This window comes from Carlito syrichta, unplaced genomic scaffold, assembly GCF_000164805.1.
Source record: "Carlito syrichta isolate Samal-C Ts95f unplaced genomic scaffold, Tarsius_syrichta-2.0.1 Scaffold106263, whole genome shotgun sequence".
In the NCBI taxonomy this organism is placed as follows: Eukaryota; Metazoa; Chordata; class Mammalia; order Primates; family Tarsiidae; genus Carlito; species Carlito syrichta.
Genome location: NW_007050359.1, coordinates 382,432 through 396,802, shown reverse-complemented (window position 1 = coordinate 396,802; position 14,371 = coordinate 382,432). Strand labels below are relative to the sequence as shown.

The 14,371-nt window shown below is 41.1% G+C and overlaps 1 protein-coding gene across 1 annotated transcript in view; it reads left to right on the top strand.

Moving 5' to 3' along the window:
- Positions 1-14,371, top strand: part of CC2D2A (coiled-coil and C2 domain containing 2A) — a 103,505-nt gene that overhangs the window by 46,097 nt on the left and 43,037 nt on the right. Inside the window, exons 13-19 of the mRNA XM_008066948.2 lie at positions 1,312-1,459; positions 3,134-3,272; positions 5,659-5,862; positions 7,978-8,070; positions 10,768-10,859; positions 11,806-11,820; positions 13,528-13,695. Of these exons, the coding sequence (XP_008065139.2) occupies positions 1,312-1,459; positions 3,134-3,272; positions 5,659-5,862; positions 7,978-8,070; positions 10,768-10,859; positions 11,806-11,820; positions 13,528-13,695 (859 nt within the window). The remainder of the gene's footprint in view (positions 1-1,311; positions 1,460-3,133; positions 3,273-5,658; positions 5,863-7,977; positions 8,071-10,767; positions 10,860-11,805; positions 11,821-13,527; positions 13,696-14,371) is intronic.

Genomic DNA, 14,371 nt, shown 5'->3' with positions numbered 1-14,371 from the left:
CATCTGGAACTTTTTCTGCACTATTTCTTTGAGGTCCAAGTCCAATCACCAGTCTAAAAGTCTGGAGACCTAGGCTTTAGTTCCAGTTCTGATCCTGACAAGGCTGTGTGACTCTAGTAGTCATTTAACCTCTTTGAGTAATATCTTCCTCATTCATTAAGGGGATCTAATAATACCTCATTTAATGTCTTCTAGGGTTATTTTGAAGATCAAGATGGAAAGTTCAATATGAAGAAAAAAATCTTTGAAAACCACAAAGATGCTATTACCGTGTTAATAGCAGTATTGTTTTTTGTCAGTAACAGTAGCTGTAAACCCATACTGTGAAGTTACTATATCTAGTGTTTAAAATGTTGAGTAAACATACTGCCCAGACAGTTTTTACCATTAATTTCTAATGGTGAGGCCAAATCAGTGAGGCTTTATTGCAGCCACAATAGCTTAGTAACAATGGCTACTTGTTACATGATCACTATTCACCAGCCACTGTCTAAGAGCTTTGCAAGTATTAATGCCTGTTCCTCACTCCCATCTTAGGGTGCCGGCACTTGTTCCTTCTGCAAGAAATGATCTTTCCCAAGACAGCTGCAGATCTCACTTCTTCACTTAAGACATTCATTCAAATGTCACCTTCATTGAGTTTTCCCTGGCCACCCCAGGGAAAGAGGAAAGTCCAGTCCCTCCTCACATCCTAAAGCACAGATTTTTCTATATACCTTCCCTAACTTATTTCTCCTTAGCACTTATCACTCTAACATACTATTTCTCTTACTGTCTTACTATTGCCTCTCTTCCTCACTCACATATAAACTCCATGAGAATAGAGTTGTTTTTTTTTTATACCAGGGATTCTTATCAGTTTTGTTTATTTCCTGCTATCTTCAGTGTCTATAATAGTACCTGACATGAAATAGAAACTCAATACGTATATATTTTGAATGAATGGATAAATAAACATCTTCAAAATAATTATTTGAAGGAGGTGCTATTATTATCAGTATTTTGTGCATTAAAAAAACTAAGACTCAGAGAAGTTAAGTAATTTGTCCAAGATCACACAGCTGTGAAGTGGCAAAGCCACAATATGCACACAGGGTACCCATTTGAGAGCGCATGATAGTAACTTCACTCTCCGCTGTCAGAGATAGAGTTGAGTGGCTGATTCTCATTGTGACATTGGCTTTAATTACTTGTCCCATCTGCACCATCTCATCCACTCCAAGATCCATTGGTCTACTATCTGCTTTCTTGACAGGACTGACTCAATCACTCTTTCTAAACAACACACTGTTTAATCTGGTGTTTTTCTAGGAGTGCCCTTCACATTTGAAGCCGATGGCAGTAATCAACTGATTCTGATGACTTCAGGGAAGGTGTCCCACAGTGTGGCATGGGCCATTGGAGAAAACGGGATACCTTTAATCCCTCCACTGTCACAGCAGAACATTGGGTTTCGAAGGTACTGTGTGGCTAGAATAAATTGATAAGCAGTGCCAGCATTAGCCTTAAAGATACTCAAGGGAGAAGAAAGTTTGCAATATCATATTCTTTCCTTTTATTGTCAAGTGCCAGTATTTTCAAGGTTTTTTTTTTTAAGTTTTACTAAGATGAAAACTAAAATAATAATAGCCTAACAAATATCGGTATTTATCAGTGTCAGATGCAGTGAAAAGAACTTAATCACAATAACTCTATGAGGTATTCTTTTCCCTATTTTACAGATGAAAGAGGTGTACAGCATCATATCGTTATATATATTTGGCCCTCAGTAAAGCTTTGTTGCTAATGATGATTGGTGTAGACCTTCTGGTTACATGAAAGTCCCTATTCTCCATTCTCCTTCCTTGATTGCTAGATCCTTAGATTTCTACTCAGAACAGAAGAAAGGCACTTGGTTTGCCTCATCTCTAAAATAAAAGGATTTATTCTGATCATCAAGAAGAGACTTTACAAGTCATTTTCAGCATGTGGAAAAACAGAATGGGGCTTGTTCTGTTCCCTTGATGCCCTCTCCATCGTTGTAGCCACTTCCCATGTCTGTAGGATTAAAAACCACAAAAAAGGGGCTACTCTGCACTTTTTAAGTCAGGAGCCACCACTTCCACTGGAGGCTTGGCTATGCCTTTGTACGTATGAATTTTGCATTCATTTCACTTGCAGTTAGTGCTAAGGAAATCTGGGGATTAAAGCGTCTAGCTCCCCAGAAAAGGAGTTAAAATACAATGTGAGCAGGACAATTAATAAAGCCCCAACTCAACTATGCTGTCTATCTTGGCTTTCTTTCAAGTCCATGTGTAGAAAGTTTGTTCTTAAGTTCATTGTTTAAGAGTTGGTTAGTTTTGTTTTTGTTTTTTTTTCCTTTTGGTTGGGCCTCAGTGGTCTGGGATGTGAGACTTTTGAGATTTCATGCACTGGATACAGAGCCTTTCTTCACTGGGAAGGATCCAGGGACTGGGGGTGTAATTTAAAATGCCCTGGGAATGAGTCATATGACATATTTGCAGTCTCACTCTGTCGCCCAGACTGGAGTGCAGTGGCCACTCCCGGCCACCACAGCCTCGACCTGCTGGGCTCTGGTGATCCTTCCACCTCAGCCTTCCAAGTACCCGGAATTCCAGGCATGCGCTACCACGCCCGGCTGATTTTTTGATTTATTGTAGAGATGAGGTCTCACTGCCCAGGCGGGTCTCGAACCCGCGGGCTCAGGCAATCTACTCACCTCAGCCTCGCAAAGGCATGGGATTACAGGCTGAGCCACCGAGCCTGGGTTTTTTGTTTTTTGTTTTAAAGAGATAGAGTCTCTCTCTGTCACCCAGATTGGAGTGCAGTGACACAATCATAGCTCACTGCAGCCTCAAATTCTTGGCCTCAAGCCATTCTTCCACCACAGCCTTGCTAGTATAGATGGGACTATAGGTGTGTGACACCATGCCCAGCTCCCATAGCTTATAATATAAATATATTTAATAGCAATCATCAAGTAAAGAAAATAGCAAAAATCTTTCTTATGATAAGGTTTGTTCTCATGGAGGATAATAGCTTCCTTAAGTGGGGAATCTGGGATTTTGTGGTCCTGATGCAAACTGCTCTGTGGTAAAGTCAGTCTCATAGAGTCACTTGTGCTATTTTCCAGTGCTTTGAAGCGAGCAGATGCCATCTCATCGATCGGCACGTCGGGACTAACGGACATGAAAAAGTTGGCTAAGTGGGCAGCAGAGTCCAAGCTCGACCCAAATGACCCCAACAATGCCCCTTTGATGCAGCTAATCTCGGTAATGTGGCACAAAGTGCACACACCATTTCTCAACTTGGCCTGAGAGTAATAGAAACAGCTTGGCCCTTGACAAAAATTTTCCTTTCCACTATGTTCTCCTGTGTGATGCTGGTTTTAAGAACATGAGTGCTGGGTTGAATGACAGGTTTAAATTCCAGCTCTACTGCTTACCTGGTTAGGGAACCAAGGCAAACAGAGTTTCTGAGCCTCATGCCATCCTCCTAGTGTGCCATGGAGAAATGAGTGCTGCATAGAAACCCTTATCTGGACACACAGTCCGTGTGCAATAAATATTAACCATTATTGTTGTTGTTGTTTTTACTCTGACCTCTGACTTCTGTAAAACACCCAAAGAAAGATTTTATTTTCCCATTCTACAGAAAGTTGAGTTCAGAGATTCAGATTGATTTGCTCAAGGTCACACAGCAAGTAAATCTAACTTCAGAGCACTTGTTCTTTTCGTCACACTTTAAAATACTGATGAGACATTTTAAGGAATCTTTGGTTTGTTTCTTTGTTGGTGATTAATTAGGTTCCCATGTAAGTTTCACTTAAGTATTTACCAGATAAATTGTTTGTATCTACTATAACATTCAAAATTCTTTTTTCAGTGAATTTATATATAAAATGGAACATTAGTTAGTAACTTACTTTTCTTGGTATCAACTACAATTGGTTTAATAAGACTTCATAATTTGCACAGAAATATAATAAGCAAGTAGATGATTCAGAGGGTGGCCATAGCAACATATTCTTATGATCATGGTGATTTAGTATGAGTTCATCAGTAGGATAATTACAACTGTCAAGAAAATTTTCATTTCGATTCTAGTCTAAATCCTAAAACAAGCTTTGGTTTATTCTGTCTTTTATCTATGTAATCTCTCCTTCCGACATGATACTTCTTAATGTGGAACTAGAAATATAGGAAGAATAGGCCATATTATATAAAGTGTGATCTTGTCCATGTAAATTTTCGAATCACTTACTATCTTTAAATCAGTGGTAATACAGTACACATATCACGTTCATCTCTTTAACTATAGAAGAATAAAGCACAGAAGAGCAAAACACAGGGTTACCTTCTTGACGGGTGTCTTGTGGCCCAGGATGTCCATAGCAGGATTGCCTTTCCCACATGAGGCCCAGCACATCTCTGCTCACTGGTTTTCCCTCTTCCCAGGAGGAGATCACAGCTGGCAAAGCACCAGACCGAGAGGCTGGCAGCACCTGGGCAAAGTGTCTCCCCCTGTCTAGCTTTCCAGTAGTGCCCATAAGCTGGCCTTCCTGTGAGAGTTGTTGGCTTGCCTCAGTCTGTCTCTGGCTTGCTTTTCTCAATGATCCAAACTGTGAGGTGCTATTCAGAGGTGGGAACACACGGCCATGGGGCCCAGTGAAGCTGCCCAGCTAACTCTGGGGCTTTTATCTATATTTGAGCATAAATACATTAAAAAGTCATATATATTAGATTTTATATACACTGTGTATATGAGTAATCTTATTTCTAGTGAACACCTAGAAATACATTGTGGTCTGATATAAAGCTCTCCTTTTTCAGTCTATATTTTTCATAATAACACTTTTGGGAGAGCATGCACACCAAAAATGAATCTTATAACTTTTACTTATTTATTTATGTTAAGAGACAGGGTTTCGCTCTGTTGCCCAGGCTGGAGTATAGTGGCATGATCATAGCTCACTATAGCCTCAGACTCCTGGGCTCAAGTGATCCTCCCACCTTAGCTTCCCAAGTTGCTGGGACTACAGGCATGGACCACCATGTCTGGCCAATTTTAAAATATTTTTTGTAGAAATGAGGTCTTGCTATGTTGCCAGGTGGTCTCAAACTCCCTGCCCTTAAATTATCCTCCCACCTTAGCCTCCCAAAGTGCTAGGATTATAGGCACAAGCCACTGCACCTGACCTTCTAATTTTTATTTTTGAGAACTATGATTACAGATACTAAACGAAGCCGGGCTCGTTGGCTCAGCCTGTAATCCCAGCACTTTGGGAGGCTGAGGTGAGTGGATTGCCTGAGCCCGCGGGTTCGGGACCCACCTGGGCAACTTGGCAAGACCTCATCTCTACAATAAATTAAATATTAGCCGGGCATGGTAGCACGCACCTGTAGTTCCAGCTACTTGGAAGGCTGAGGTGGAAGGATCACCGGAGCCCAGCAGGTCGAGGCTGTGGTGGGCAGGAGCAGCCACTGCACTCCAGTCTGGGTGACAGTGAGACTCCAACTCAAACAAAACAAAAAACAGATACTAAACGAATATAATTGCATCTACCTAAAACTGCTAAATGTTCCCTGAAGCTCAGTGCCAAGTTTCTTTGGATGGAATCTCCCTGTCATCTAGAGATGTGCATTTTGTTTTTTATAGGTTGCTACCAGTGGTGAATCCTACGTCCCTGATTTTTTTCGACTAGAACAGCTGCAACAGGAATTTAACTTTGTTTCAGATGAAGAATTAAATAGATCCAAACGATTCAGGCTTCTTCATCTTAGAAACCAAGAGGTGCCAGAGTTCCGAAATTATAAGCAAATTCCAGTGTATGACCGAGAAATTATGGAAAAAGTATTCCAGGTAAGAAACTGCCATACAGAGGTTAATAAAATAATAAAGTGCCTGCCATGTCATTTGGTATACTGTTGTATATGTATTTTGTTGTTGTTATGTTCTCAATAGCAATATTGGATTTTTTTTACAGCACTTTTTTTGCTATGTTGCCAGGTTGGACTCAAACTCCTGAGTGATCCTCCCACCTTGGCCTCCCAAAGTGCTGGGATTACAGGCTCATATGAGCCACTGTGTCTGATTGCCACTTTTATATATAACCTTTCTGTTATTTTTCTTGAATTCAACATTTATAATGACATATAAACTAACTAGTAACCAGGATTCTGACTCAGTTGAACTGCCTACAAATAGAATTGTAGAGTTGAAACATATCTTAAGTGTTTATATGGCTAATTAATCCTGTCTGAGTCAGGAATTCAACTTCATTTTCATGCACGTGTATTTACTAAGCACTGTCTACCCAACAGTGGTAAAGCACAGCAAGGAAAACTGGAGGGGTGGGATTTAAACAGCCTTGAGTGGGTGGAGCAGGAAGAACATGAAAGAACCAGGCTGGGTATCCATCCAAATCAAGGGCAAGAGAAGGAGCAAAGACTCAGAAGGGCATGTTGCAGCAGGTGGGCATTGGGCAGAGGAACCTTTGAAGAATGATGGGTAACAGGCCTGGGTAGATGGGGTGGTCCAGCGAAAGCGAGATACACGAACTTGTGCTCAATGAGGCAAGAACCAACAGAAATCCATATAGCAAGTCTTGGAGAATGTTTTTGGTCATTCGGCTCATCTTTGTATTAGTTAGGACTTGTGATTGTAAGAGATGAGAACTCAATTTTGAACTACCTTAGGCATCAAGGGGAGTTTACTAAACGATGAAATCCCAAAATAGGGCTAAATATCAAAAAGCATGTGAACAGCAGGAGTGTATCTGCGCCTTAAGTACTCCTGGTTCAGGAGCCTGCACACTGCCAGGTCCCTTCTCCATCCTATCTGGGCTTCTCTGGCATCCTTGGCTTCATTTTCCTCTTTTGCAGACAGGTTTTCTCTATTTAGCCACATGGTTACCAGCATCATCCACTTTCAAATCTGGTAGCTTTGTTTGTTTGGGGTTTTTTTAGTCAGAGTCTCACTCTGTCGCCCAGGCTGGACTGCAGTGGCAGGCTCACGGCCACCACAGCCTCAACCTGCTGGGCTCCAGTGATCCTTCCGCCTCAGCCTTCCAAGTTGCTGGAATATAACATCTAGTAGCTTTGGCCAGCAGAAAGAGACATGTTCTCCAAGCCTGGGATGGGTACCACTGCTGGACATTCAACTATGACCAGAAGGTGGACTTAGGGGAAAACATAGGAGTTCCCTAAGGTACACACATGATTTTATTGACAGAAAAAGGGAGAGTCCTGAGCAGACAGCCAAAAGTATCCATCACTCTCCTCCAAGTACATGACCCAAGTCTGCTGCAGGCAGATGCTATGTGATAATGGTGATGTTTTAACTGACACTTTTGACTAGTTTTGTAATTGCTTTACTTAAAATAAAATAGGAAAAATTTAAGGGTTTTGGCTAAATTGCTTGGATGAGCTTAGCTTCCTGAATTATACCAACTTTTTCTATTATCTTCCATGGCCTCTATTTCCTCCAGCATGAACATTTTAACTTGTAACTACTATACAGGATTCTCTTCTAGTAAGGCGGTGCAATCAGCTGAGTCAGAATCCTGGTTAATGTGTCAAAGACCAATTCTGAACCAGAAGTTAGGCAGATAGTAGAAGAAATATTTAGAACCATAGTTTTGGCTGCGCACAGTGACTCATGCCTGTAATCCCAGCACTTTGGGACGCTGAGGTGGGAGGGTCGTTTGAGCCCAGAAGTTCAAGACTAGCCTAAATAACATAGTGAAAACTCATCTCTATAAGAAAAGTAGCTGGGTATGGTGGTGTGTGCCTATAGTCCCAGCTACTCAGGAGACTGAGGAGGCCTGGGCGAAAGAGTGAGACTCCTATTCCAAAAAACAAAACAAAACAAAAAACCCTAATTTATAACAAATCACATCTGTTAAATAATTTCCTAATTTAAGAATACCAGAAAGTACTTTGCAATCATAAAATCATTACTTCCTTTTAATTTTAGGACTATGAGAAACGGTTACAAGACAGAAATGTAATTGAAACCAAGGAACACATAGACACCCATAGGGCCATAGTAGCCAAGTACCTCCAGCAGGTAAGAAAAATCATTTTAAACTGTCCTCATAGAGGGAAAAGAGCCAGAATCCCAGACGGGAACTGTAGTGCCTTCACCTTCAGCTGACATATGCCTCTATTCCTATAAATATCTATGTGGTCTTATGCAAGCCACTTAGCCTTTCTAGAATTATTTTCTCCTGAGTACAAATATATAATTGATTGACAACTATCTTCACTTTTCAAATATATGGAACCACTAGGATATGTCCCAGTTTATTATAAGTGGTTAGCCTAAATAGGGTATAATTATAAGGGACTCAATTTCTAAGTCATATTTTTTGAATGTTTGCATTTGAATTTTGTATTGTATTTCAATGACTACCTTTGTAACCAGAAAAAAAAAAAAAAACATGAGTTTTTTAAACCACATACTAACTGCTCTAATGGATAGAGAACTAAAAATTAAAATTGAAACTTCCTTGTTTGTCCTTTTTCCTTCTTTTTTTCTTTTCTTTCTTCCTTCCTTCGATAAATTTAACTTCTAAGAAAAGTGACAGCTGGGCTGGAGGCCAGGGGAGACACCGAGATGACATTAGCGCCAAGACTTGGAGTGCAGGGAGTGAACTATAAAGTTTAAATAATAAGAACATTTTTTAAAATCATTTTTTCAAATCTATCTCTCAGTATTGATTATCCCTTCATTTGGTCTTCTGACTAAATTATCTGCATTGAATTTGTATTCCAAATATTATATGTGAGTATTTGGGGATATTCCATTTAAAATTTTTCTTCAGATCTATAGATTCATTGCTTTTTGTTTTCTAACTTTTAATTTTTTTATTTTAAAGATGTGGGGTACAATTCAGGGTTAGGCATACAAATGTTCATCATACAGGTGCCCTTGTTGATGAGGTGTGCCCCCTTCCCCAGGCAGATTCCCACTACTGCCAATCCCACTTCTCTGACCCTCTCCCGGCAGTTTCCCACTACTGCCAATAATTTTCTTATAGTATTACAATAGTTGTTCAAAGTCCGCTTATGAGTGAGAACAAGTGATACGCAGTTCTTTGTTTCTGTGAAAGATCATTCAGTATTATAAACTCTAAATCCATCCAGGTTGCTGTGAAGTTCATGATTTTGTTTTTCTTTATGGCTACGTAATATTCTATTGTGTATATGTACCACATTTTTTAAATCCATTCCTCTTTTGATAGGCAGTACAGTTGGTTCCATGTTCTTGCTACCGTGAACAATGCTGCAATAAACATACATGTGCAGATATTTTTTTAATAGAGTGATTTGAGTTCTTCTGAGTATATTCCCAGTAGGGGGATTGCAGGGTCATATGGAAGGTTGATTTTTAGATCTTTTAGGAATCGCCACACTGTTTTCCACTGAGGCTATATTAGTTTACACTCCTACCAACAGTGTAGAAATGTTCCGTTTTCACTGCATCCTCTCCAGCATCTGTTGGGTTTTCTTTTTGAGTTATTTATGATATCCATCCTAACTGGAGTTAGGTGGTATCTCAGTGTGGTTTTAATTTGCATTTCTTTGATGACTAGTGAGGCTGAGCAATTTTTCATGTATCTGTTGGCTGCTTGAATGTCTCTTTTGTCCACTTTGTAATGGGCTGTTTGTTTTTTTTCTTTTCAGCATGAGTTCCTTGTAGATCCTAGATGTTAGGCCTTTGTCAGACATACAGTTGACAAATATTTTTTCGCAGTCTGTGGGCTGTCTCCCTACTCTCTTGACGGTTTCTTTGGCTTTGCAGAAGCTTGTCAGTTTGATTAATTCCCACTTGTCTATCTTATCTCTTATGGCATGGGCACTTGAGGTTTTGATCAGGAATTGGTTGCTAGTTCCAATTTCCATAACGGTGTCTCCTGCATTTTCTAAGGTTCTTATAGTTTGAGGTTTTACATTTCGGTCTTTGATGCACTTAGAGTTGGTTTTTGTCTATGGTAATAGATAGAGATCTTGTTTTAATCTTCTGCATGTGGTCAGCCAGTTTTCCCAGCACCATTTACTGAACAGGTTCTCCTCTCCCCAAACATTGATGGTGGAGGTTTTGTCAAAGATGAGTTGGTTGAGGAATTGAGGTTTTGCTTCTGGAATCTGTATCCTGTTCCATTGGTCTATATGCCTGTTCTTGTACCAGTACTAGGCTGTTTTGATTATTGTAGCTTTATAATAAAGTTTGGTCTGGGATTGTGATACCTCCTGGGGTTTTTTTTTGTTTTTGTTTTACTGAGGATTGTTTTGGCGATTTGTGATTGTTTATGTTTCCATATGAATTACTGTATTGTTGTTTCCAGGTCTGAGAAGAATACTGCTGGCAATTTAATAGACATTGCATTAAATCTGTAGATTGCCTTGGGTAGGATGAAAATCTTAATTTTGATTCTTCCAGTCCATGAGCATGGAATATTTTTCCATTTGTTTGTGCCCTCTTGGATTTCTTTGAGCAGTGTTTTGTAGTTTTCATTGTAAAGTCTTTCACATCTCTGGTTAGAAAGATGCCAAGGTATTTGATTTTTTTTCTGGCTATTGTGAATGGGATTGTGCTTTTATTTGGGTTTCTGTTTATTTATTGTTGGTGTATAGAAATGCGACTGTCTTTTGCGCATTGATTTTATACGCTGAGACTTTGCCAAAGTCCTTTATCAGTGCAAGGAGGTTTTTGACAGATTCTAGTAAGAACATTTTAAATAAAGCTGATTTCTTTCCCCAGGTTAGAGAATCTGTGATAAATCGTTTCTTAGTTGCAAAACACCATTTTCTTCTTGCTGATTTGGTAGTGGAAGAAGAAGTTCCCAATATCAGGTAAAAGATAAGCAAAGTCATTATTATCACTTCTTGTAAAAATTAATATTTGTATTATATTATATGAAAGGTATAGTATAAGATTTGGGGCCCAGAATAATGCTGGAAACATAGTTAAACCTGATTAACACCTAATGATGACGTGAGCTGAGGGATTTCTAGTAGGACAAGTCATCCTAGAGCCTCTCCCATCACATCCCAGTGGAGCCCATTCCACCAACCATACTTCTAAATCAACCTCTCTGTCCTTAGCTATTTTCTCACTCCAGCTGAACTAAACCTGACAGCATTTCCCCCGCTCTGCATACCACTTCTGCTCTCCTAATCTCCCAGTGCCAACCCTTGTCTTACTTCCCGTCATATGGCTCAGAGGTTCTGAGTTGGGTGTGGGAGCCTGGTTCCAGCACCGCATCTGCAACACAGCAAGCTAGTGCATGTGCTTGGTGAGGCCAAAGGGTAGCAGGAAAAAACAGTTATGTACGTGGAAGTTGGGAACTGACTGTATTTGCTTGATTGACTCCCTGTTATTCAGAATAATCTCAAATGGCTTCAACTAGGTGTGGATGCATAAAAGATGAAAGATAACTTCCTATATTGGTAGTTTCATGTGGTCCCTTAACTTCATGACATTTTCTGTGATTAAATCTCTTGGCCTACTTTACAAAGATTTTTCTATGCATATACTTCCTCTGCCATCAGGTTGGGAAAGAGACAAAAAATTGTGCTATCCATAAAAGCCCCTTTCTTTGGCTTCACCTCCATCCACACAGAGAAAGGAGGCTACACCCACGTAAATCCATGCAAAACCAGTCTCTATTCCAGGCCCAGAGTTCAGTCATTGAGTGTTTTCACAGTCATGAAAATTACGCTTAGAATAGATGACAATTTTTCATGTTGTTTTTTTCTTTTCTTTTCCTTTTTTTTCTGCTTTACTTTCTGCATTAAGTTCTGAAGGCTCAGGGTATGTTCTTTCTTCTTTTAATTTCAGTTTGTTCTTAGCTTTAAAATGTTTCTGTATTTAATGGTCCCAGCCAACACAGTGCTCTCATGCTGACTGCTAGAGAAACATCACAGTCCTGGGGAGGGGGGGGAGAAATATTGATAAAGGAAGGGTTTTATTATGTTAGGACCCCTGGCAAGGTTGTGTCTTTGAGGCCCGCCAGTTTGGTTAGGTAGGTGTGGTGGCTGAGTGATTAAGAACACATGCTAAACAGTCAGAGTGGCCTGAGTTTGAGCCCCTGTTCCCCCTCCTGCTACACGGGAGCATTCAATAAATCATGACACCTCTCAGGTCTCCAGTTTCTACATCAGGAAAATGAGGTAAATGTTGTACTTACCAAGATTAGAAATATTATACATAAGGTACCTAGCGCTCTTCTTGATACATAGATGGGGCTTATACATGGTAGCTATTCTGGCAGAGAACAAACAGGAACAGCTCCTGGAAACTTCTCGGGACCCCTTAGGGAGCCACCAGCAGAGACTGAATGGGAGCTGCCAAGCCTTCACCTTCACCTTCAGCTGGCATGTCCCTCTTGCAAAGAGGGGCTCCAGTCAAGAGGCTGCTTAGCCAGCTCTGACACTCAGGAGAGAAGTGGAGACCCACGGTCACTGCAGCCTGAGGCTGGCTCCGCACAACTGGCTTTGTTCTGTGGCTGTTTGGCACCATCATTAATGTCAGCTTCCAGACACAGTGCCACATCTGTGTTTCTGTTTGGGCTCTGGGCCAGAATTTATTTGCTCCGTGGATCTTCCTCCCATGATTCGCTGACTCTGTCGCTTTCCTCTTCCAGGAAGTGTTTATTGCATCCCATCTCAGTGAAAGCTAGAGCCAGATGCCAGAAGGATCCTCCTGCCCCTCCCCCAACCCCTTCCTCCTGTCTCCACCTCCTCCTCTTCTTCTGCCACCATCACTGGCATCGTCATCATTGTCATCATCCCAACAGTTACCACTTTAGGACATCTACTGTCAGGCCAGTGCCAAAGTGATTTACACACACTTCCTCCTTTCATCTTCTCAACAACCCCAAGAAATAGTATTATAATCTCCATTTGACAGATGATGAAACTGAGACTTAAAGAGGTGAAATGATTTGCCCAAACGCGGAGAGTGGAACCAGGATTCACACCCAGTTCTAACCCCAGAAAGCAAGATATCCCAGGAGTGCACTAACTGTCACATGAAGGGAAAAGGCTAATATGAGATCAAAGGGTTCAGAAGAGAGAGCACCCCTGCCAGCTGATGTGGCCAGGTCTCTGGGGGAGGAGAATGCACGAGGCCTGAGGGACAGGTAAAATCATAATGGGCTGGGCAGTTGAGGAAGACATTCCCCTTGTAGGGAATGGCAGGAGCAAAGGTGAAGGGGAGGAGAGCACAGGGCACATTTAAGGGACCACTGGGTAAGCAAGGCAGAGACAAGGCAGGAAATGTAAGGAACCAAGGCTTTTCTTCCTCTGATAAGTAGCAGGTAGAATAAATTTTAACACTCCTTGCAGTAGGGTCTCCCCCATTTGGGAGAATTGCTATACTATTTCTACCCTTCTTAAAAGGACAAAGAGTATTTTCAGGGGCCTATGAGAGACTTTGGGGCAGAGTTTGGGAAGTTGTCTCACAATTTTCTAGACCTTTCTTTTTCTTAGAGTCCTAATCCTATTCTATAATCATTAGCATTTTGGGCCTAAGCCTTTTCAAGCTGGCAGAACAAAAGCGACCACTGAGGCCAAGGAGAAAAGGTCGGAAGAAGGTGACAGCCCAGAACCTGTCTGATGGAGACATAAAGCTGCTGGTGAATATTATCCGGGCTTATGACATTCCAGTGAGGAAGCCAACAGCAAGGTGAGAGCTCAGGAACAGCCCTGGGATGGAACACACAGGATCCCAGCCAAATCATTTCCTCATGGCACCCTCATTCTCATTCTTAACATAGTTATTATTCAACAGGTTTCGGGGGTTCTTGCTAAAGCCAAGGCCCTATTGTTTCCAAGTAATAGAACCAATTCGGTCAATTCAGGCTAATGGGGGCATTTTCTAGGAATATGTCATATAACTCAAGGAGGAGAGGTACCAAACATGGCGAACTCCAGGGATTAAGGCCTTTTCTTGAAGTCTCATGGTACCTGTTACTCGCTTCCCTCTGAGCTTACTTTATTTTTCTCCATGTGATGGAAGTGGCCCGTGTAGACAAGGTACCACCAACTAAGCATCATCTTCTCAGGAGAGAATCTAAAGGTGCTGACTTGGTCAATGGTCTGATTACCTACAACCAGGGAGACAGAGAAGTAGGCTGATACAAAAGGTGTCTGTCCAAGGTCCTGAAAAACATGTGCTATAAGCATTAAAAATGTGACTTCCATTTTATCTGTTCAGAGAAATGAGTTATGGCTACCATGGTTCACTACACTGGAGGCAATAAGAAGTCTTCAAGCATAGAGAAGATGAGTCTGAGTTTTGTATGACTGCAGACGAGAGAAGGAAGGACCAAGCATTGAAACTTCTTTTTGCTGGTGCCCTT